Here is a 24,444-nt window from a genome sequence, read left to right as displayed (position 1 = left end):
AGAGTGCTGTGGCATCACAGCTCACAGCAACCTCTAACTCCTGGGCTCAAGCGAGTCTCCTGCCTCTGCCTCCCAAGTAGCTGGGACTATAGGCGCCTCCCACAACGCCCGCTATTTTTTGGTTGCAGCCATCATTGTTTGGCGGGCCCGGGCTGGATTCAAACCCACCAGCTCAGGTGCATGTGGCTGGCGCCTTAGCTGCTTGAGCCACAGGCGCCAAGCCTAGACCAGGCCTTGTTGACTGAATATTGTGGACTGATGAACTGAATGTTTCTATAGCACTTGGCACTGCATTGCAAGAACCACAGTAAGAATAATAGCAGTATTAGTTAAAGCTAACATTTATTGAACATTTGAGTGTTCAATATTGTGCTGAGCACTTTGGACACACTATTTCTTTAATCTTCACAACCACCCCATGAGCAAGGATTATCTCTATTTTATAAATGCAAAAATGGAAGCTCAAGGAGGTTAGTAGCTTGTCCAAATACACACAGCTAGGAAGTGGAACTGAGTTGGGATTCAAACCTAGGTTCCTCTGAATCCCGTTTAGAAACTTTTAACATTATCCCCTGAAAAGGCTTTATTTGTTACATGTTTATCTCTTTGATCTTTATAAAATCAGGGGCTGCTTTTATTAATTTTTGAAAATCCTTATGGACTACTGAACTAAGATTTGTTGAGCAACTTCTATGTGCTAGGCCCTCAGTACAGAGTCTTCTCAAGGACCCCTTTTATACCCAGGGAGACTGAGGCTGGGACAAGGAAAGAAATTGACCAGGGTCACACAGTTGGGGACCTAAAGCCTGGTTTCTTTGACTCACTTCATGTCACTGGACACCCCAACCCAATGTCAGGCCCTTGATGACAAGGCAGTCATTTATCCCAGAATGAAAGAAAGAGGAGATGGCTCTGTAGTTTACTGACTTGCTTGCAGGCACACAGGGGCAGGACAGGGCTATGGATTGATTCTACTGCCCTTAAGTTGAGTGTGCATCCCACTGCGGTCACTGATGAGGGATAGGGAGTCTAGAGGCAGGGCCTGGGGACGCTGTAAATTCAAAGTGCCTAGCTGTGTGTCAGACCTGTGAGCTCCAAGGAGAAGAGGCTGAGCTGGCATTGGAGTGATTAGAAATGGTGTTGGGGGCTCAGTGCCTGTGGCTCAAGCGGCTAAGGCGCCAGCCACATACACCTAAGGTGGCGGGTTCGAATCCCCAGCCCGGGCCTGCCAAACAACAATGATGGCTGCAACCAAAAAATGGCCAGGCGCTGTGGCGGGCGCCTGTAGTCCTAGCTACTCGGGAGGCTGAGGCAGGAGACTCGCTTGAGCCCAGGAGTTGGAGGTTGCTGTGAGCGTGATGCCATGGCACTCTACCGAGGGGGGATAGCTTGAGGCTCCATCTCAAAAAAAAAAAAAAAAAAAAAAGAAATGGTGTTGGGGAGGAGGCAGAGTCTTACTGGGACCTTGAGAGAAGAAGGTGAGTGGCCTCCAGAGACTGCACATTATCAATGGGGTGGGATTTTGGCCAGGGGTGAAGAGAAGGGACCTCCAGGCTTGGGAAATGCAGCTACGGGGATGGGGTGCGGAGAGAGTGGAAGCAGTGAGGCACACGAGCTCGTGTAGGCAGAGTCTCTGTTCAGTGGTGGAGGCCTAGGCACCGTCTCTTGCTGAGTGACCATTTAGCCCCTGTCCCTGACCGGCAGGGTCCACCAATCAGAGATGCCTGCGGACCTTCATTTGCATCTCATTTGCATGACCACACCCCCCCGCTCTCCGGCCGCTCAGCCTCTGCCCCTAAGTGTGCCTCCCTGGCGCACGCCTCATTTCAGGTCTCCTGTGCCGAGCTCATGTGGGAGGGAGTGGTGGGACGGCGGGGCAGGAGGGCCCACCTGGGCTGCCAGCCTGGCGCACTATTCATAGCTCAGGGGCCGGCGTACTTCGCATACTTGGCGTTTCTCACGTCTGGCTGGCCCCAGGCAGCCGCCCCTCTGTTGTCCTCCCCTCCGCCTTTTGCCTCCTCCCCTACCTTGGCCCTCTAAGCCAGTCTTCCTGAAATCTACAGATGTCCTAGCTGCCTGGTCATGGCTGAGCCCACAAGGAGGAATTGAGGCCCCAGAGAGGGCTGGGCCTAGAGGGAAAAAATGATAGTAACGAGGCGGATGATGTGGCTAAAAGCCGCAGCTATGCCGGCAACTCCAACTTCATTCTGGAGCTGATACTGGCTGTGCCATTGGCTTGCTAAGTGAAGTAAGGGAATCTTTTCAGAAAGTCAAGCTGAGACCTAGAGGATAAGGAGTCAGTAAAGGGAAGATGGGGGAGGGGACAGCAAGCACTGTTTTATATTCCAGGGAGGGAGGACTCTGGATGTGGTAGGCAGGCACTGAATCTCTAGATAGGCTTGGCAGGTTTGAGAACCCACGAGGAGGGCTCGTGGCTGGCGCGTGGCCAGCTGGGGCAAGGACTCAGAGCTGCAAAGAGGATTGAAGCAGCTCCCCTTTTCTCTCCTCCCCTACTTCCTTATTCCAGCACCCCTACTTTCTGAATTCGGCTTCCACTGAGGAAGGAGTGAGGGTTCAAAAAGATAAAGACCTGAAAGTGCCTCTGCTCTAGGTGGACTCTTCCTGGGGACAGGGGTCTGGCCGCCCGAGACTCTCTGAGGAGAGGCTTATTCGTTCCTCAGCATTCACCCCCACCCCTACCTGGCCCTGGACAAGGTGCTTTGCCAGAAGCCAAGAATTCAACCACCAGCAAAGGAAACGTGGCGCTGGGCTTCCAGGACCCACAGCCTCAGGGGGAGATGTTGGTCAGAATAATCTCAGAAATAAATAGATAACAATGAGAGGCACACAGGGATCTGAGCTGGTCTGAGGTGTACCTGGGACAGTGACATTTTTGCTACAAGCTACAGGGTGAGTAGGAGTTAAATAGGGTGTGGGTTGCATTCCAGAAACAGCATGTGCAAAGGACCTGAGGCTGGAAGGGTGCCTGGTCCTCACAGGAGCTGGAAAGAGGCGAGGGTAGCCAAAGCACAGAGGAGGGGAGTGTGGTGGTGGGTGTGGAGACCTGTTGGTCATAACAGTAAAATAACCAATCTGGCCTGTTGTGGCCAGAGGGGTGAGGGCAGCTTGGAGTGGGTGTACTGAGTGGTCAACCTTGGGAGCCATTTGGGAAGCAGGGTCCACTCTAATGGTGGGGTATAGGGCTGGGCCATAACATCCCCTACTTATTGATTCCCAGCAACTTTTGTCAGGCTCCTATTTGTGTATCTTCTTTTCCTTTTTCTTTCTTTCTTTCTTTTCTTTCTTTTTTTGAGACAGAGCCTCAAGCTGTCCCCCTGGGTAGATGCCATGGCATCACAGCTCACAGCAACCTCCAACTCCTGGGCTCAAGCGAGTCTCCTGCCTCTGCCTCCCAAGTAGCTGGGACCACAGGTGCCGGCCACAATGCCCGGCTGTTTTTGGTTACAGCCGTCATTGTTGTTTGGTGGGCCTGGGCTGGATTCGAACCCGCCACCTTAGGTGTATGTGGCTGGTGCCTTAGCCACTTGAGCCACAGGTGCTGAGCCCCTTTTTCTTTTTGAGATAGGATCTCACTCCATCACGCAGGCTGGAGTCCAGTAATGGACTAGTTAACAGCAACCTCAAACTCCTAGGTTCAAGCCATCCTCTTGCCTCAGCCTCCTCAGTAGCTGAGACTACAGGTTCATGCTACTATGCCCAGTTAATTTTTGTATTTTTTGTGGACATAGGGTCTTGCCCTTGTTGAGGCTGATCTTGAACTCCTGACCTCGAGTGATCCTCCCTTCCCAGCCTCGAAGGGTGCTAGGATTACAGGCATAAGCCACTGGGCCCATTCTATTTTGTAGCTAAAGAATTAAGAAAAGGGCCAGGGTCAGCGTCAGGACCAAGAGCAAGTGGCCTTTTCTTCATATCAGCCTTCTTCTTCTTTTTTTTTTTTTGAAGCAGAGTCTCGCTTTGTCACCCTTGGTAGAGTGCTATGGCATCACAGCTCACAGCAGCCTCAAACTCTTGGGCTTAAGCAATTCTCTGGCCTCAGCCTCCCAAGTAGCTGGGACTACCGGCACCTGCCACAATGCTTGGCTATTATTAGAGACATGGTCTTGCTCTGCCTCAGGCTGGTGTCAAACCTGTGAACTCAGGCAATCCACCAGCCTTGGCCTTCCAAGTGCTGGGTTTATAGCTGTGAGCCATTGCACCCGGCCCTCTTATCAGCCCAGCCTTCTTGGTGCTGAGACAGTGGTTTCTTTCTCACCAGCTTTCTATCCTCTATGCCTTGGTGCCCCTGTGGATTAGCTTGGTGTTCTCTACCTAGCACCACCCTGGGCAGGGGACAGAGGTCCAGGTGGTGGGTGCTGTATGCCACCTTTCTTTCTTTCTTTTTTTTTTTTTTTTTGAGACAGAGCCTCAAGCTGTCCCCCTGGGTAGAATGCCGTTGCATTACAGCTCACAGCAACCTCCAACTCCTGGGCTCAAGCGAGTCTCTTGCCTCCGCCTCCCAAGTAGCTGGGACCACAGGCGCCCGCCACAACGCCCGGCTATTTTTTGGTTGCAGCCGTCATTGTTGTTTGGCGGGTCCGGGCTGGGGATTCAAACCCGTCACCTTAGGTGTACGTGGCTGGCGCCTTAGCCGGTTGAGCTATAGGCGCCGAGCCACCACCTTTCTTTCAAGAGGCAGTTCTGCTGTTAAGTGTGTACTTGTGCAGTGTGCCTGGCATACAGTAAGCACTTGACAAGTATCACTTACTGCTATGGCTGTTATTGTGTCGTCCCCAAGTGTGAGGCCAGGCAAATTGACTAGGTGGGAGGGTCTAGGGCTGAAGATGATGCCATCTGTTCTCTTCTGACCATAGCACCCAGCCCAGAAACCATTACAGCTTCCTCCTGGGCAGGAGCCCAGAGGAGGCTATTTGTCCCTGTACAGCCACCGTCCCTTCCACTCTGCCAGCTGCCTCTAGGGCATCACAGGCTGGATTAGGGAGGGGTTCAGTTTATAGGCTGGGCCATGTGTGAGGGGGAAAGCAGGGGTAACCTGGGCAGGTTGGGCAGGGCTGGGGTGAGAAGGTGGGTGGTTTCAGGGGTGGGACTGAGAGCCTCTCCCTGCAGGGAGCCCCATGTGCCCTGGGGGAAACTTTCAGAATCTGCTGAGACTTGTCCTGGGAGGGAATGTGGTCTCATCTTGACTAGGACTGAGCTCTCCCCTGTAAGAAACCAGTGAGTGCACCTGTTGTTTCTGCCCTGGTGGTCAGACAGCAGGAAGAACTTCTAGAGAGGGGAATCAGGGTGATTCACACCTAAATCTCTCTGTCTCTTTGAAATGAACTGTCTATGTTTGGTGGGGGAATGGATATGATGACTTTGGAGAAGAGTCATTACAGGCATTCCCTTGCTTCTAGAAATGACTGCCTCTAACATGAACTCGCTTAGTGTCTGAAAAGGGGCTCTGGCCTCTTTCTAGCACTCCGTGACCAAAGGTAGACCCCAGGATTCTGCAATTGATCGGTCTTTCTGCAGGGGACACTTCTGTGAGGGGTGGTGTGGTCCCAGGGAGGAATTGAAGCTACAGGGAGGGGAGAATGTAACTGAGGGAATAAGCCCCCCCCCCCTGCTCACTCTGGGCTCTAAGGGAGATCAGGCATGCTAGCACTGGGCCAGCAGGGGGCTCTGCAACCCAGGGGACCTGCCTGCCAGCTGTCTCCAGCAAAATTGTGCCCATTCAGCGTGATTTTCCTTGGAGTGCTTCTGAGGACAGGGACGTCTCTGTGTGCACACCCTTATGTGAATGTGTTATAGGTGGTGTGTAAGCATGTAGGGGTTGGAAGAGACATGTGTGCTCAGTGGGGTTGGGTGTAAGGAGCAAGACCCCCACACTGAGCCTGACTTGTGTCAAGAAAACTCTTCTAAGGTCCTGCCACCTTGGCATGTGGTAAGACCTTGGGAGAGTTTGTGCATCCATCTATCCAGTCTCTGACACATGGTAGGTTCCCATCACAATAGGTAGGACCTACCGTGTGCCAGTTCAGACTCCCCTAGCAACCTGGGACCTCCATCTGTTCAGGGATGACAACAGGGACTCTGGGAAGGTGCAGTGGAGAAGGGTTTTAGAGAAAGATCCCCCAAGCAGGAGGTACCTAGCTGTTCTAGGCAACAATTGTGGGCAGGGCCTGCTTTTGTTCTATCTTTTTTTTTTTTTTTTTTTTGGAAACAGGATCTCATGCTGTTGCCCTAGGTAGAGTGCTGTGGTGTCATAGCTCACAGCAACCTCCAACTCTTGGGCTCAAGCAATCTTCTTGCCTCAGTTTTTCTAATTTTAGTACAGCTGGGTCTCGCTTTTTTGCTCAGGCTGGTCTTAAACCCGTGAGCTCAAGCAATCCACCTGCCTCAGCCTCCCAGAGTGCTAGGATTAGAGGCGTGAGCCTCTGAGCCTGGCTCTTAACTTTTTTTAAAAATTGCAATAAAATAGCTGGGCACAGTGGCTCCCACCTCTAATCCTAGCACTCTGATAGGCCCAGGCCAGTGGATAGCCAGAACTCAGGAGTTTGAGACCAGCCTGAGCAAGAGTGAGACCCTGTCCCTATCAAACAGAAAAATAAAAACTAGCCAGGCGTCATGACAGGCACCTGTAGTCTCAGCTACTCAGGAGGCTGAGGCAATAGAGTCCCTTCAGCCCTAGAGTTTGAGGTTGCTGTGAGCTATGATGGCAACAGAGTGAGACTCTGACTCAAAAAAAAATTGTAATAAAATATATATTATATAAAATTTACTTTTCTAATAATTTTAAGTGTACAGTTCAGTGGCATTAAGTACATTAATATTGTTGAACAACCATTACCCCATCCATTTCCAGAACTTCTTCATTCTGACAAACTGGAACTTTGTACTCATTAAATAATAACTCCCCATTCTCCCCTAACCCTAGTCCTTGGCAACCACCATTCTACATTCTGTCTCTATGGATCTTGGTACCTCGTTATAAATGGAATCATTTATAATATTGTATCTGGCTTATTTCACTTAGCATAATGGCTTCAAGGTTCATCCACAAGTAGGATGTGTCAGAATTTCATTCCTTTCTAAAGGCTGAATAATTTTCCATTGTATGTATAAATAATAGTAATTTATTATATTTATAATAAACAATTGTATATATATTGTAATATATAATTGTATAAATATAATAACTTATATTTAAATTTAGGCAATATATATTATAATATATAGTATAAATATAATAATTTATTATATAATATAATTTCCCATTGTATGTATAAAATAATAATATAAATTTAAATTTATACACTATATTGTGATATATATTGTATAAATATAATAATTTATTATATAATAATACTTTTCCATTGTATATATAAAATAATATACCACATTTTCATTATATGAATATACCTCATTTTGGTATATTCATATAATATCCAATTCATCCACCTCTATAGATGGACTTGCTTTTGCCTTTTGGCTATTGCAAATAATGCTACTATGAACATGGGTGCACAATGACTGTTCTAGACTCTGTTTTCAGTTATTTGAGGTATATACCCAGAAGTGGAATTACTGAATTATATGGTAGTTCTGTGCTTAAGGAACTGCTACATGGTTCTCTGTAGCAGCGGCACCATTTTACATTCTCACAAGCAATACATATGAGTCTATAATTTCTCTACATCCTCTCCATTAACAATTTTTGAGAGTCTGCTATGTACAAAGCACTCTAGTAGGGCAAATCCCTTTCTGAAAAATTCAACAGCCATTGTTCTTAGCCAACTGTTTGTCTAATGGGGGAGACTCATGCCATGCCCTTGAGCACTCTCCAATCTTAGAGGAAAGAATGCCCTCTGGGAGACCACAGACTTATGTGGGGCGATGAGTCCTTGCTGTCAGGGAGCTCCCAGTCTAATAGAGGAGGAACAGCCTCTTCTCTCTGGGAAATCCTCAGACAGGCCCAGAGACCAGAGTGGGTGTAGGGAGGGGCCTGCACTGAGATAGCCAATGGGCTGCTGAGTGGGGTAAATCAGGGAGCAGAGAAGGTCTGTGCTGGGCACTGTCCCACGCTGGCCTGTGGTTGCCTGGGCAATGGCCCTGGTGTTTACTTTGTGGCTGGCTCCAGACTCACCCTTTTCTGCAAGTGCTCATTTCCCACCACAAGGAAAGATGCTTGTCTTTGGTCTCTCCTTTCTCTGGTGTCCCTGAGGAGGGAACTGGCTCTCCTGCTGGGCAGAGGCCCTGCCAGCCTGGCACCTTTGCCATACTCCTGGCCTGCAGGGCTCTCATGCAGCCCACCCCTTCCCTACTCCCAAAGGCCTAGGAGACAGTGCTCTGGGCTTACCAAATTTCTGCTAAGGCTGAGGGAGGCCTGTCAGAGCCTGTAGGAACTTAGGGCTAGTGGGGGGGACCCTGCCCGTAAGTATGAATTGTCTGGGTCTGCATGTGTCACCACATCTTTGTGTGTACATGGCTGAGTGTCTGCATGCCTGAATGTGAGTATGACTATGTGACTATATAAGAGGCAATCAAAACAGCTTATGTTTATAAATCCCCTACTATATGCTCTGGGCCTGTGCTAAGATTTTCTTTAATTAATTCTTCCAACAACCTTTGAGGTAGCAATGTCATTCCTCATTTTGTTGGCAAGAAGCCAAAACTCAGAGAGGTTAAAGAACTTGCCCAAGGCCGGGTACATTGGCTCACACCTGTAATCCTACCACTCTGGGAGGCTGAGGCGGGTGGATTGCCTGAACTTATGGATTTGAGACCAGCCTGAGCAAGAGCAAGAACCCATCTCTAAAAAAAAACATAGCTGGCATTATGGAGGGCGCCTGTAGTCCCAGCTACTTGGGAGGCTGAGGCAAGAGAATCACTGGAGCCAAAGAGTTTGAGGTTGCTGTGAGTTATGATGCCATGGTGCTCAGCAAGGGGAACAAGGTGAGACTCTGTCTCAAAACAAACAAACAAACAAACAAACAAACAAAAACAATCAAAGAACATGCCCAAGGTCTCACAGCTAGATGGCGGTAGGGATGTTACTCCAGATGACTCCAGCGCCCACTGCTAACCCCTGAGCTGTGCTGCCACTAAAAGAACCTGGGGGTTTTGCATGGTTTGGGATTATCTCTCCCCTGCCCCCATGGTGGTGAGATGACAGGCATGGCAAGTGTTTCCGTCTCCCCTCCCTCAGATTTCATTGGCTCTGGCCCCATTTGAAGGACAGAGAGTGTCACAACCCAAACCAACCCAGGGCAGGAGTATCCTTGGAGAGGGAGAGTACAGGGTCTAGGGAGACCTTATGAATCACCCCCTGCCCACAGGCCAGATAGAGTGCCAGCGTGAGGTCCTCAGGTCCCCAGTGATGCAAGGCTATGAGGGTGCTGGGGGAACAGACTTGTTTGTCCGGCTCATCAACTTGGCCTGTTGGGGCATGTCAGGCGAGATCCTCTACACAGGCAGTGCTGGGAACCAGGCATCTGAATGGGGCAAAAGGGTGGAGGAGGCCTGAAGGGGCAGCTGCCCTTAACTGAGGAGAGAGGAGCAGGACTCAGAGGCCTGGGCGTGGGTGGGGGCATGCGTTGGGTATCACATTGCCTGCCTGCCTGGGATGCACGGACTGGCAGAGGGATCTGCCCTGTCTGTGTGCAAGGTTATAGGGTGGTTATGGGTCTGCATTTGCTGATGTATGACTGTATGGGACCAGGTGGAGCTTTAAAAATGCCAAATGATTCTCTTGAGGTGGGGTCACTTATGGTTAGGGGTCTCCGTTCTGGGTGGTGCTGAGCAAACCCAGGGAAGAAGGCAGAATGACCCTGAACCACAGGCCCTGTGATGGTGTCAATTTCCCTTTCTTACATCCCCTGACCCTTGGGCTCAGGACTTCCCTTCCCCTTCCCTAGTACCTGGTTGTTTCCACTCCTCCAGCCCAGACCACCCACTCCTGTGAGGACTGAGAGGTGTCTGGCTCCACCCTCAAAACTGTCACTTCTCAAAGAGAAGAGCCCCCCCGCCCCCCCGCGGCACACCAAGTTTTCAGAGCTGAGGCGATACCCCTGTATGTGTCTGAGGGTCTGTTCTGTGTTGCCTTGTTCAAGGCATGCCAGCTCCTGGCCCAGGGCAGTACTCAAATGAAGGTAATGGAAAGAGACTAGGTAAGGGGTTAGAAGCCTGGGATCCTTAGTAAAACTGAGGCTGTGAACCAATCACTCGTTCTTTTTGAGTCTCAGTTTCTGTAACTGAAAAATAAATATAAAAATAGTCCCTGGGTATCTAACTGGGTAAAGGTCAAATGAGAACAAGTGAAAGTGCTTTCAAATGATAAAAATCATCATCTCTTTTGGAGAGACAGGAGTCTGGATGTCCTCCCCTTGGGTGCAGCCTCCAAGCCCCTACATCAGGAACCCTCAGGAGGATGAGGTTGAGTGGATTTTGCAAGCTGGTCAAACTGGAGGGGAGGGGCTGCTTAGCAGGGTGATTTTTGATGTGGGGGAGGAAGCTGGGTAGGGTGTGGGGGGAGGACTCACACTAGGCAGGAAGGCTTGGAATAGAATCTCAGCTACGCCTGGTATTTCCCAGCCCATGGCCCCCTCCCCCACTGCCCTCTGGGGCCCACCCCACATTCCTTTCCCAGAGGAAATAGAGGGGGGAGTTGAGAGGCTCCCTTGGCCTGGAGAATCACTTATTTAAACTAGGTACAACTTTGATGTCCTACTGTATGCACATACCTGAAGTCCCTGTAGAAGCAGCTGGGTATGGAGGTGGTGGCGGTGGGGAAAGTGTGGGTTGTGGTGGAAAAATCTGCCACCTCCTTTGCTGGGCCTTGCTGTCCCTTCCAGGTTCCCGGGCAGGAAATGGAAATTGTATATGGTTGGCTGATGCAATCCAAGGTCTTTGCAGCCCTGGCCCAGAAAAACCATGCAGCATCTTCACCTCTCCCCTCCCTGCAGCCCCTAGAATCCTCAGCAGTTTTAAAGGAGGTAGATTCTTCTTGATCTGGGGCACACAGCAGCACCTGTTGACCATCAGAAGCTCCCTGAGGGGTGAGAGTCACTCCATTTTCTTAGAATCAGGGACTGGACTTTCAGCAAGAGGAAGGCAAGTGAGATAGCTGGTAGGACTTACTGGGTGCTTACTGGAAGAGCAGGCCAAACTTGGAGCTGAGGATATCCTTGTTATCATTGCCCTCCACTCAGGGTCACAGAGTCTGATGTGGGTGAAGATATCTTGATGGTGCTTCCAGCTGGTTGATGAGGGTCTGGCCTTTGGGGAGTGTGACAGGGAGGTGCAGGGCTCTTAAGGGCAGGAGTGGTCCCAACACATAATCTTTGGTTTTCTAGCAATTGAGGAGCAGAAGGAGGGTGCAGAGACACCACACTGTCCTGCTCTCCCTAACAGCAGTCCTTTCCCACTCTTCCCAAACCCTCCTGACTCAGCTCATGGCAGCCTTGTTCTTCCCGTTTGGCTTCCGCCAGGGTGGGGGTGGGGGTCCAGCTCATGCTTGGGGGGCCCAGCAAATGGCAAACAGGAAACAAGAGAACAAAACCGCTCCCTGCCTGACACAGCTGGCCACCCCCCCACAACTCACCCTCACCCTTCCTTCTCTCCCTCCCTCAATCCTCCCTACTCCCCTCCAGTGGTCTGATTCTGCCCACCTCCCATTCCCCCCAGTGGTCTGCACCTCCTTTCCCATTTCTTTGCTCTTCCACCTTCCCACACCTTGTCATCTCTCAACTGCCTCCTAATCTCTGCTCCTCCCCTTTCTGGATTCTCCCATATGGGCCACCCTACCCTCCTGGCAGGCTCTGGCTTGGGACTTCCATGATGGGAGCTGACTCCTCTCCTGAGTGGGGCTGCCAGGGAAGGCCCAGCCCCCCTAGATTCTTCTTCCTAGACTTCTCTTAGATTTGGGAGCAGGGTTAGGTGAAAGTTACCCCCACTCCCATTTCCTGGTTGCTGGCTTGGATTTGGGTATAGGATCCAGAGTTGGAATGAAAGCCTCTGGGGTTGGGGTTTAGTACTGCCATAACAAGCTGGGTGCTCTTGGGCTTCAGCTTCCTTCTCTACAAATTGGGCCATAGTAATGGTTCTTGGACACAGTGAGTAACTATAGTGACAAGCACGTGGTTTGGGAATAGTCATGGATAGGAACAGTGATGGTGACCACACACTAGCCAAGACCTCTGCCAGCCCTACTTGGGAAAGGGCCTGGGAAGGAAAGCCAGGAAAGGAGGGTGCAGGATCTGCCACCAATGCAGGGTTCCTGTCTGACTCACATGCTAGGGGTGGGATGGGGCCAGCTTGGAGTCCATTGTTAGCTTGATGGTGCCCTCTCTAGGTAGAACTAATGGGCAAGGGGGTCCTGAAGGAGAAGGTGGTCACACTTGTCCCAGGGGGCTGGGGTCCACTATAGCATAAAGATGTATGATTTTGCAGGGAGTTGTGACAGTGTGTGTGAGGCCTAAGGGGGCGTGGCATCAATGCGTGGAGTGTAGTATGTGTCATCTGTCTGCTTGCAAGGGCTTTGTGGTGTCTCTGTCGGGTATGTGTGGAGTGTGGGTGGGAGTGTGGGTGTGTATGTGGGTGCTTTCAGGGGCATAGTGCATATGCTATGCTTGTGAATGTGTCTTTGCATGTTGTGTGTAGACTGTGTATGCATGGTATGGTGTCCAAGGTGTCAGATATGGATGGGTATCACGATGTGTGTGTGTGTGAAGGGGGGAATACTGTTTCTGTGGGTGGGTATGTGGACTGTGTGGGTGAGGTGGGTGTCGGATGTGTGAATGTGTGTGTGGTGTGGCTCTGCACAGAGTATGTAGAGTGTGTGGTTATATGAGGGAGTCCACGTGTGAATGTGTGTTTCTCTGGCATGTAGGCAGCTGACATGCATGTGCTTGCGTCCTGGAAAGGGGCACAACCCGGGTACCGTGTGTGTTTGTGTATGTGGTGTGTCACAAGTCTGTGTGTGTGTCCTGTGCGGGTTGTGAGGGTGTGGCTGTGCCAGGGACTATGCCACGCCTTTGGTGTGTAGGGGTGTGTGTAACTGTGGGATCTGGGCGGCAGCGCACAGGGGCCGCCCCGGAGGGGGAGGCGTCTGCCCTGCGCCACTCACCAGAGAGTGGGGCTCGAGGCTCAGGCGCCTTCGGCCGGGGAGGCGCGGGAGGCACTGGAGGCGCTGAGTTCTTCCAGCCGTCCTGCCGCCATCTGCGCGGGCCGTCCGTCCCCTCGGGGCTCCTGGGCCGCGCGCCCGTGGCTCCGGGGGGCGGGCGGGGACCCCTGGGGCCCATCTGCCGCCCCGGGGACGGAGGACGTCCCCGGCTGGGCGCCAAGCGACGGCCCCGGGACCCCGTGAGGCGTGCCCCGTTCCCGAAGCCCGGCCTGGGGCGCGCTGGGGCCGGGGTGGCAGCCGGGTCCGGGGTCCCCCGCCGGCTGCGGCACTCGTGGGCAGCGCTGTGTGGCGCGTGGAGCGCGCGGGGGCCGGGGGCTGGCGCTGGGAGCGCGCCGTCGGCGTGGACTGCAGCGCTCCGGAGCCTCGCTGCCTCTGGCTTCCCTGCCTCAGCCACAGCGACCGCCGCGCGCCCGGGCCGTGCCGGGCCAGGGTGAGCGCCGCGGGGCTGGCGGGGCCAGGGACTGGGGCCCCCACCAGGACAGGCTTGTTGAGGGCTGGGTGGGTGGGACGGGCCACCACCTCCCTGCGGACCTTTGAGCTGTGTGCGCCCAGCATTCCAGGACCAAAGCCCTTGGAGTGGAGAGTGAGGAGGTTGAGGGATGGGTGGCAGTATTTGTGGCTTGGGAGGTTTTTCAGAGCTTCTGGGATGACAACCCCAGTCTGGGTTGTGGCCTGCAGTGGGCTCAGCCCTCTTAGTTTACAGGCAGTGGTAAGATGGAAGGGGCTAGATTGTGTGAGGAGATGCTAGGACATCTAGGAATCCTAGAGAGTTTGGGCTGGTAAGGACCTTGAGTCAGAGCTAGGCAGGAGTGCCACTGAATGGAGCAGTGGGCATTATCCCACCCTCTTCCTGATAGGGGGTCAGGACACAGGGGCACAGAAGGGCATCCTAGTGGGTGGAGGAGGCTGAGGCGACAGAATTGACCCCTACAGGGAGTGAGTGATCTCAGGGTGAGGACCCACAGGGCTGGGGGTAGGGTGCAGTCTTTCTGATGTCCGGGATCGACCAGGCTGGTAGGGCGTGAGTCACAGTGGGCATCATGCCCAGCCTAAACACTGTGCTCTCTGCAGTGACCTCTTTATGCTCCCTGGGGGGAGGAGCAGGACTCTTGGATTCTAGTTTCTGGTGTTGCCAACCCACCACGTGTCCACATCTGCCTAATTTGTGGCCTGGGATTGTCTGTCCTCCTTCTAGCATTAGGTGGTATTTCTGGATGTATCTTTCTTTCCTGACATGAGGGTGTGTTTGGACATAGATCGAGTCCAGGAGAGTTTAATCAGTAATGTCCCTGTGCCCCCTGAGTGGCTCCCTCTGCATCCCCTTGTCTCTGTGTCTGTGTCAAGGAGACAGAGTTGGGGGTACATGTGAGTTGTATCTTCCTCAATCTAATCACCTTTCTAGTCATTGCTGACCCCTTCTCTCTTTCTGCGCCTATCACCTCCTTTCACCTCAAAGGGAAAGAAAGACCCAGTGTTGTCCCAGGTCAAAGGAGAAGAGAGGAAATATGTATGTATAATAACATGAAGGATTGAGGTTAAACCTAAGGAAAAACTTCCCACAAGGGAGATGTCAGCTTTGGCTGTGGTGTCTCCTTTTCAAGCAGGGGTGTGGTAGCTGTGGCAGGGGGATTACTGACATTCTTAGGAGCCTGGTTGGAAGGGGTGGGTGGAGGGGACTGGAAGGAAGGAATAGAGGAAAGGGAGAGGCAGAGATAAGGAAAGGGGCCCCAGTTGTGCTTGGGTGAAGAGGGGACCTGTGAGAGGAAGGCTGTGTGCCTCCTGCCCTGGATTATATGCAGGCCCCACCCCCACCCCCAGGGAGCAGCACCCCTGGCAGCTGGTAGCTCCAGGCAGGATGTGTGCTGGGGGAGGGGTAGGGGGCGTGCGGGGACCTGTCCCAGCCACTTCTCATCACTGGGGCAGCTGGTGGCTTAAACCTTAATCCAGGACACCAGCAAAACAATGGGCCTGCAGACAGCCTCAGCTCTGAGCCCAGGTGGGGGACGTGCGGGGGAGGGGGGAGCCCACACTGGAGAGAAGCAGGGGCTTCTGGCAGGAGAGAGCACTGGGGGGTCCACCAGACCCTCTCTGCTCCCTGATCAGTTCCTTGCCAGGTCAGCAGAGATAGGAAATCCAGGGGATTTCAGGCCTCAGCAGAATTCCCAGAGAATTCTCTCTTCTAGGCTCCCTAGGCCCCCATGGGGTGTGGGTTCAGTGGGGGAGGCAGAGCTGGAACTACAAGTGGAAGGAGCTGAGGGGATGTCACTGGACTTACCACTGATGCCAGAATCCCTTCCTAGGCCTCCTGAATGAGGGTCATCCAGTTTTCCTTGGCCCTTTCCAGAGGTGGGAGCGCCTACAGGAGGTTTAGATAGTTTTCCAGATAGTTTTCCAGGCTGTCTAGGATTAGAACCGTCTCCCTCGCCTGGAGTTTTATCATATATTTGACCGCCTATCTTCTGGGCTGTATGGGGTAGGCCTATTGCTTCTGTCACATTTTTTATTTAATTGTCTGAGATTTGAGGATATATTCGCTTCTCCAGGCCCACTCGTTGTAGCCCAGGCTCCTACTCTGTGCAGAAACCCCTCGCAGGGGGCTGGGCACATGTGCCTGCTCTCCTGCCCCTGCACGTGTGAATAGGAGGGTGGGCAGATACATGAATGAACGTCTTAGCATCAGTGCCTTTGAGGGGCCCATGTTTCTTAGCTTCTCCAGCTATTAGAAGACAAAAGATCTTAATAGTGACGTGGGTGCCCCACCCAGGCACTGGTGGGCCTCTTCCCTCTGCACCCAGCCCCTGCCTTTCTCCCCTGGCTGATGGCTCCTGCCTGATGCCACAGAGTAGTGAGGGGGCTAAGGACTGTTGAGGGTTGGGGTTGGGGTTTCTTGCCCTGTAAGAGGTTTGGATGAAGGGCAGCAGAACCTGAAACTAGGGGTTAAAGACTCCCAGAGGAGGCCTCTCTGCTTTCCCTTCCTCACAGCTCCCATCTTCTCCAGCTGGCCTCTCTGGGTGTGATCTGTTTGACCACCCCCTCCCCTCACTGCCACTCACTTTGCCATTTCTGTGTTCAAGAAGGGGACCTGAACAGAGCCCTCCTTAGGCATTGCCCTTTTGGCTTTCTTACCCTCCAAACCCTTTAGACACTCTCTTTATCTTTAGACACCCTCTGCCATGTCATTGTGCCTAATCCCAAGTGTTCCTGCAGGTCTGACAGAGGGCAGAGTGTCTCCTCATACCTGGCCTTTCTGGGAACCAGCCAGGCCTCTGGGCTGAGCTCAGCAGGACAGGAAGTCCCTTAAGTTGTTTGATGTCCAGTCTACTCCCTCACAGCTCTTGGTCCCCTCTGTGCTCTGAGGGATGTGTGTATGCCGATCTTGTCTGTGCAGGTGTGTGTCTGTGCATCTGTGATGTGTGTGCATCTATCTGTATGTGCCCTGTGTGTGAGATTCTGTGATTGCGTGTGTGTGCATATTGTGTATCTGTGTAAGTGTGTACATGTGTACTCATTTGTGTGTACATCTGTGTTTGTATGTATGTGTAAGTGTGTGCGTATGTGTCTGTGCGAGGGTGTGCATGTCTGTGTCTGTTTGCCCACATCTGTGTATGTGAGATTGTACATGAACTAAGGCAGCAGCAGGCACTTCCCAGGCAGGAGAGCTGTGTGTTCCATGTCCAAAACATAGTAGGTGCTCGGTAGGCGTTTGCTGAACTGAATTGAACCAAACTGAAGAAACTTCCTGCCCAGGAGGCAAAGACATTGTGAATGGACTGAGAGGAAAAGACAGCAGGAGGAAGCTGTTGGGCTGCAGAGGGTGGGAGAGGCAGGAGGGGGTGAGGAGGAGGTTAAGGGCAGGGAGGGAGCCTGGCCCCCCTAGGGCAGTGGGTCATTTCCAGTGCCCCTTGGTCCCTCTGGGCTGCAGGAGGCAGTAGGCAGAGCTGGGGGTGCTGGCCACATGGGCATTCAGCTCTGTCTCCCTGTCTTTCACAGCTGCCACTGGGCCCGAGAGATGGGTGCTCTCCTAGGCGTACTCTCCCCTGGCAGGGGCCAAGGACACTACTGCTGCACAAAAGTCTCCAGGATGGCTTTGGCTTCACTCTGCGCCACTTCATTGTGTACCCACCTGAGTCGGCCGTGCACTGCAGCCTGAAGGTATGCCCATCTTGCCGCTGACCTGGCATGTTCTTTCTCGCTGGTCTCCACCGAGCTTTTTTGACCTTTTCAGAGAAGCAGACCTTCCTGGGGGCCAGTTTGACTCCCTCCTACTGTGGCCTGGAGAGGCCCACTGGCTGTTTCTGAGCTTGGTCTGCTGTCTCCTCCCTTCCCTGAGCTCTCAGGGAACCTGACACATCTCTGGGACCCTTCCCAGAATGCCCCCAGTCCATGCTGGTCACATCTCTGCGTGCTGGAAAGAGCCCTGGGCTGGGACTCAGAGCCTGGGGTTCTAGTCCTGGGACAACTCCTAACTCACTATGGATTTGGGGCCACCTCACCCCTCTCTGGGCTCCATTTCTCCTGCTGTAACTTGAGGCCATTTATTGACTTGATCTCAAAGAGCCTTTCTGGCCCTAATATAATTTTCAGGGTTTTGAGTCCAGGAACCAGGGGTCCTGAGCCCAGCCTAAAGTTGTGGGTTGGTGGGGAGGGCCCCATGCAGCAGCCAGGGCTTCCTACCAGGGCCTTGCTCCCCATCCCCCACCTCTCTTCCAGCAGCAGCAGGGGAGGAGACATTTATTTTGGAGTCAATGGGCTCTTCTCCCTTTCCCTAGGGCTGGGATCAGCCTGAACAGCTGTTGGGGGTTCTCCCTTGGGGACCTTGGTCACCTGCCATAGAAACAGACATCGGATTTTATTGTCTGTCTGCCTGCATGTCTCCGTGTGCACATGTCGTGCACTGTATGCTGGGCATGGACGTGCATGTGTATACCTCTGTGTGTGCATATAGTCTCTGTAAATACCCATTGTGTGTACATGTAACTGTGCAGCTCACATGCTTGTCTGAACCTGAGGGTGCCTGCGTAACTATTCTCACTGGCTGCAGCTGTGCTTAAGAATGTAAGTGGGGGCTGGTGGTGCGTGGGAGGGGGCAGTGCCCCACCCCTTGATGCCTTAGTTCTCTAGAACCCCCAGTCCTTCCCTCTTTCCCTAGAATGTCACTCCTTTGTTGTTTGCCACCTATTCTTAGGGGACCCTATTGAGGGATAAAAAAGGCAGAAGCAGTGTGCAGTGGTCTAGGCTGGGTGGGGAGCCCTTGCTACCATGGGGGTGGGGCTGGAAAACTCTGGAGGAGAGCAAACCAGGGACAGGTTCCATCTCTTTATCTCTTTTCCAAAACCTGCCCAGGGCTAGGGGGGCCCTTGGCCTGAAGGCTGGAGGAGGCTGAGTTCTTCCCTCCTCCTGCTGCCTGCCTGGGAGCCTGCAGGGAGCTCAGTCGTCCAAATGCATCTATCTGTGTCTGCCACCCGCTTGCTGTTCTGTCAGCTCACATCAGTGGAGTGGACCCCCTGGGGAGGGCAGGGGCAGAAGGCCGGCTCCCCAGCACTGCCTGGCAGCCTTGCTGCAGCCCACTCTATCCTCACTGGGGTGCCAAAGAGTCCTAGGTTCCTGCCCTGGCTCTGCCACTGAGTGGCCTTGGACATGTGATGCCCTGTGATCTGTAAAATGGGTATATCTGGGGAGAAGGTCAGACAAGATCACCTGAAGGTCTGATCCATCCCTCACATGCCAACTCCTTCTGGCTCATCCAGTCTCTCTGACCTTCTCCTCTCCCTCATTGCTAGCTCCTCCCCAATTCCAGTGTCCTTCCCCTTAGTCAGCATCTTGACCCACAGGCCTCCTGGTGGGTCTTCTCAACCCCTGAACCTAGTTGCCAGAGTCTGCTCCCCTAAGAGATATTTTCAAATACACTCTCTCCCATAAAAGAACTTTTAAGGGCTCCCTCTTTCTCACCTTTTCAAACCTGTCTGTTCAGTCTGACTGTCACTTGCTGGTACTGACCTCCTTTAACTCAGCTGATCCAGCCCTACCTGTGCTTGCATATTCCTGCCGCCAAGTGTCTGCACACTCCACTCCCCTCACCCAGAATGCCTTCTCACTGCTGTCCTCAAATGTGTCTCAAAGTCCCTTCCCCCAGAGGACCCTAATCAGGGTTCCCTTCACATTCTGTAAGAGCTGATAGTGCTGTGTGCACTTGTCATGCGCTTATCTGTGTCTGCCTGGGTCCCCTGTGTGTATGAGTGTGTGCGGGCTGGGACCTCTCAAGGGATGGGGTCATGGGTTTCCTGTTGGATTAGGGGTTCCCAGACGGCTGGAATACTGGATGGTGGGATTCACAGGGGTGAGAGAGGGAAGTGCATGCTACTGGGGAACCTTGCCTGAGGTGTGATACTACAGCTCACACCCCTTGCAACCCTCCCATGGTTGGGAAGAGATAAGGGGTGGCTGGAGCTGGGCCTCCCCACTTGCTGCTGAGAGCTGGCCTGAGGGTCCACACCCACTTTTCTATTCCCTGCAGGAGGAAGAGAATGGAGGCCGAGGAGGAGGTAAGGAGGGAGTGGCAGGGCTGGGCGGAGCCAGGGCCCATCCTTCAGCTTCTGTTTCTCTTTTCTTCCCCCCACTCAGCCTGTGTTTTTCTCTGTCCCCTACCCTGACTCCTGTTCCTGTCTTGGCTCTTCTCTGTGTCCTGGTCCAGCTGCCCCGGGCATCTCCTCCTCACTCTTGCCCTGTGCCTTGTCTTTCTTCTTCTCATTGTCTCCCTCAGGGCCTGTCCACTTCACAGACGTTGACTGAGTCCAGCACACCATGGGTGGTGCTGTGGGGCAGATGGCTATCTGTGACCTGGCCCCTGCCCCAGGCTACACCAAGGCAGAGGCAGGAGCTGTCGGGCCTGGGGACTGGGGCTAGGTGCATTGACCACAGGCTATTCTTGGGGATGGAGACAGTAGGGTTCTCATGGGAGTCAGGGGTCTCAAGGTGTTTCTGCTAAGGTATGAGCCTGATTCCTCTTGCTATGGTCTTTGCTGTCTGAAAGGGCTCCATGCTGGTACCAAGGCTTCTGGTGCATTCAAAGTAGAGTTCCTTAAATAGGCACCCTTCCTGCTCTGCCAGTGGGCTTCTGCTGGGCAGCCATGAGGACATGTCTTCCTGAGTCCCCACTTGGAGGCCTCAGGAAGTAGAGGGAAGAGCCTGCTGACCTAGAACAGGCTCAGTTCTCTGATGAACAGTTAGTAGCAGGGCAATATAACTGGGGTGTAACACAATTTGAGCCCATCCTTGGGTCCTCTGGCCTCTGCTTAAAGCCCCCTGACCCTGGGGAAAGGAGTGGGTGGGAGATATGAGTGTTGGGTGTCTCACTGGGGCTCTGGGTCTGGACATTTACGGGGGGCATCTCTCCTTGCCATGTACATCCAGGACTTGATACAGGCCTCTTTAATGGCACCCTTTCCTCTGTCTTATGGCTTGTGTGTCCATGTCTGTGTGTGTATCTGTTTCCCTCACTGTACAGTGAGCTCCCATAGGGCAAGAACAGTATTAACTCATCCACTGTAGTCTGGTTTCCAGCATGTGACAGGATACAGTAGGCATTTCCAGAGCAACTCTTTGTGTGTCCTCGTAGGTTTTCATTCTCCCATGTATATATCCTCTTGTCTGGTTCCATGTACCTGTGGGTCTGTTCACAGTGTCCCTGTGGATATGTGGGCCTGTGTATGTTTGTGTCCAGGTGAGTGTGACCCTTCCCTGAGTGTGTGCCCCCTGAATGTAGCTGTGCATGGGTGTGGCCTTCTGCAGCCCCCCCAGCTAACCTGGCTGATGCCCACCAGGACCCTCCCCCCGGCCCCGCCTGGAGCCCATGGACACCATCTTTGTGAAGAATGTGAAGGATGCTGGCCCTGCCCACAGGGCAGGGCTTCGCACAGGTGAGCTGTCCCAGTTGCCTGGCTCTCTGAACCTTCTGGGGCTCACTTCCCTATCTTCTGGTTAGAATAGGTTTTTTGGGCTCGGCACCTGTGGCTCAAGCAGCTAAGGCGCCAGCCACATACACCTAAGGTGGCGGGTTCGAATCCAGCCCGGGCCCACCAAACAACAATAATGGCTGCAACCAAAAAATATCCGGGCGCTGTGGCGGGTGCCTGTGGTCCCAGCTACTTGGGAGGCTGAGACAGGAGACTCTCTTGAGCCCAGGAGTTGGAGATTGCTGTGAGCAGTGAAGCCATGGCACTCTACCCAGGGGGACAGCTTGAGACTCTGTCTCAAAAAAAAAAAAAAGAAAGAATAGGTTTCTTGGATCCGTGTGTTGGGAGGCTCTTGTCCTCCCACTGTCATCCATATGTGGTTCGGGAGTTCTCCCCTTGGCCTTCTCACATATGGCCCTGCCCCATGTCCCTAGGAGACCGGCTGGTGAAGGTGAACGGGGAGAGCGTCATCGGGAAGACCTACTCTCAGGTCATAGCTCTGATTCAGAACAGGTGAGCACCCCCTGTCCTGCTCCTCCTAGAAGAGCTTCCAGCCCACCTGCCCCTGCATACCCCATTCCCCTAGCCCTGGGGCTGCCCTGTTCTCCTCAGGGAGAACCCCATTGCCCCAGCCTGGCCTGACCTTCTGCCCTGTCTCTGTAGTGATGACACTCTGGAACTCTCCATCATGCCCAAGGACGAGGACATCCTCCAGCTGGTGAGTCCCAACTCTGCTGTCTGAGTAGAGGACACCTGAGCCCTGGGGGGCAGCATAGGGCACTCTTTGGTGGGTCCTCATTCCTGTATTGGACCCCTGGCAGGCAGAGAAGGAAGTGTAGGGGTGGTATTGGCCAGCATTGCCCAATCTGAGATGCCAGGCTTGTTCCTGGGCGGGGGCCGGTTGTTGCTTCATTCAGGGCTGTTCTGTGCTAGGGGAGAGGGGAGGCACTGGCCTTGGCAGGCAGAATTTCTGCCAGGGTTTCTGGAAGGAGGGTGGCCCAGCGGGCCCTGCCAGACTGGCACGTTCTTTTTGGCTCCTATGAGAGATGGCTGTTTTTGCACCCACTCCCTGCTGGTCCTGAATGAGCATGTCTGTGGTAGGTGTGTCCACATACACACACACATACACACGCAGAACACGCACCAAATAATCCTCAGCATGCCCCATCCCCCCACTATCATATGCACCACTCAGTGTAAAGCAGAACATGCCAGACATAGCCCCGCAGCACTGCACAATGCACCAGGCACATGCCATGAGAGATAAACCCCAGTGCACTCACCACACAGGCACTCCCCTACTGTTCACCCTCAAATATCACCATACACAACACCACACACACCCACACACATCTGAATGTCACAGCACAATCCAGTGCCTCAGTTCCCCGTGGCACAAACAGAATAGTGTATCATGATGTGTATATGTGAACCTCTCACCACCATGATACAAACACGCACGCACACAAACATCACAGCGTGCCCCAGCCCGTCTCAGTCTACACACTCACCAGTATCACAGGAACCAAATTCACACAGTCATGGTGTGTAGTCTGCACTCTCCCCCCACACCTCAGCATCCTTGAATGCAGCATCCAGCCCCCCTACAAAGAATGTGTTCCACAGACATCAAAGGAAGCATGCTTTGAACTTGCAAGTGCTCCCATTTACACACACACTCACACGTTCTCTCTCTCTGCCCTGAGCCCAGGGCAGGCATCTCTGTCCAGTGCCCACTTCCGGTTTCATGGGTTGCAGCCAGATGCTGGCTTGCTTGCCCTTGAGGTCACTGTTCCCCAGGAAGGCCCTGGGAGCCGCCGCTCTGGCTTCTGCCTTGGCCATGCTCTCATAATCACTGTAATCACAGTGCCACGCTTGGCATTGTGCCCCTCTGGGAACCTCCACCCCTGACTTCAGTTATCCCCTTAGTCTTCCTGGGGAGGGGGAAGGAAGAAAGGGAGTCCAGAGAGGTGGGCAGCTCACCCTAAGTTTCAAAGACCTTGCCTATACAGCTCCCCCAAGTGGAGGCAAGGCCAGCCATGGGGGCTAACAGGGTGGGACCTAGGACGTCCCTACTCTCTAGTCACCAGGAGCAAGGGGTAGAAGGGCAGCGGTCTTGAGCTCTGCCATCCAGGCTTGGGTGGCCACAGATAGCAGAATGTGGGGACCTCCAACTGGCACCTTCATCTCTAACAGCAAGAGGGTGGGGCCCAAGCATTCCTGTGGTTGGGAGCCAAGGCTGGAGGCCAATCGGGCTGCGGCAGCTGCTGACGCCACCAACGACGCTGCGAGGCCCCTCCACACCCATCCTTCCCTCCCTCTGCCTCCCGCCAGCCAGGGGAGAGAGAGAGAGAGAGAGAGAGAGAGAGAGGCGGGTGGGGGCCGAGGGTCAGTGCAGGGAGGGCAGACAGAGGGGGACAGGGCCCAGGGCTGCTGCAGCAGTCAGTGGGGGCTTGGCAGGACAGGAGGAGGGAAGGGGTGGGCCGGGATGCTGCCACCACAGCCGTGATGCAGGGAGCCCTGGGAGCCGGCAGGATGGCAGGAGGGAGAGGTATGCTGTCCCTGCCCGTGTGCCAGTCTGGAGGGGCTGAGTGTGTGGGGGTGTGGCTTAGCTTGTCCTTGTCACATGATGTTTGTGTCTGGGACTGGAGGTGTAGTTATTTGTGTGTGTGTGTATCTCATTGTGTTTTGCTATGTGTGTGTGTGTCTGGGTGTGTGTCTTCCTATGTCTCCTTGTGGTGTAGAGTGTGTGTGTGTTTGATTTGGTTTCACTCTCTCACCCTTTGATGCTTTAGCCAGAGAGAGACCCCTGGGCAGCTCATCAGGGGCCAGCCTGGGACAGGGCCATAAGGCCACTGTCCCTGGGAGCTGCCTCCTTTTTTGGCTAGGCCTGGGCACTGGCCTTGTCACTCCTCAGCAATGCAGTGTCAGCCTCAGCTACCAGCGCCAAATTCCAGGCCTACGGGTGGCAGAAGGTGGCCCAAGGCCCCTCAGTGAGTCTGGCCCCTCCTCCAATCCTGGCCTGAGGAAGCAGAAGGCTGGCAAGTTCCTCTTCACCCAGTGGCTCAGGAGCCAGGCCCTCTCTCCATCGGGGGATGGAGGGACAGCTGGGGCTCTCCACGCTTCCACCCAGCCTAGCACAGCCCACCCTGGACACGCCCCTAGCCGGCTTTCTTCTGTCATCTGGCACCTTGACTGGCTCTGCTGGGGTTTCCCAGCTCTGCCCAAGGGGCTGTGGGCATCAGTGATGGACAGAAGGGAGCAGGGAGGTGGCAGAGGCCAGGATTGGGGGAACCTCAGAAAGCAGAT

General features: G+C 53.6%; 1 protein-coding gene across 1 annotated transcript in view; it reads left to right on the top strand.

Annotated features, from left to right (window-relative positions):
* The window catches only part of ARHGAP23 (Rho GTPase activating protein 23), a 79,137-nt gene that overhangs the window by 11,758 nt on the left and 42,935 nt on the right, over positions 1-24,444 (top strand). The window contains exons 2-6 of the mRNA XM_003786438.3: positions 17,174-17,335; positions 19,698-19,725; positions 21,004-21,099; positions 21,570-21,648; positions 21,799-21,853. Of these exons, the coding sequence (XP_003786486.1) occupies positions 17,174-17,335; positions 19,698-19,725; positions 21,004-21,099; positions 21,570-21,648; positions 21,799-21,853 (420 nt within the window). The remainder of the gene's footprint in view (positions 1-17,173; positions 17,336-19,697; positions 19,726-21,003; positions 21,100-21,569; positions 21,649-21,798; positions 21,854-24,444) is intronic.

The sequence above is a fragment of the Otolemur garnettii genome, unplaced genomic scaffold (genome assembly GCF_000181295.1).
Source record: "Otolemur garnettii isolate 467f Iridium unplaced genomic scaffold, OtoGar3 scaffold00018, whole genome shotgun sequence".
NCBI classification, from domain to species: Eukaryota; Metazoa; Chordata; class Mammalia; order Primates; family Galagidae; genus Otolemur; species Otolemur garnettii.
The sequence above is the reverse complement of the archived record's forward strand: the minus strand, read 5'-3'. Positions and strand labels throughout refer to the sequence as shown.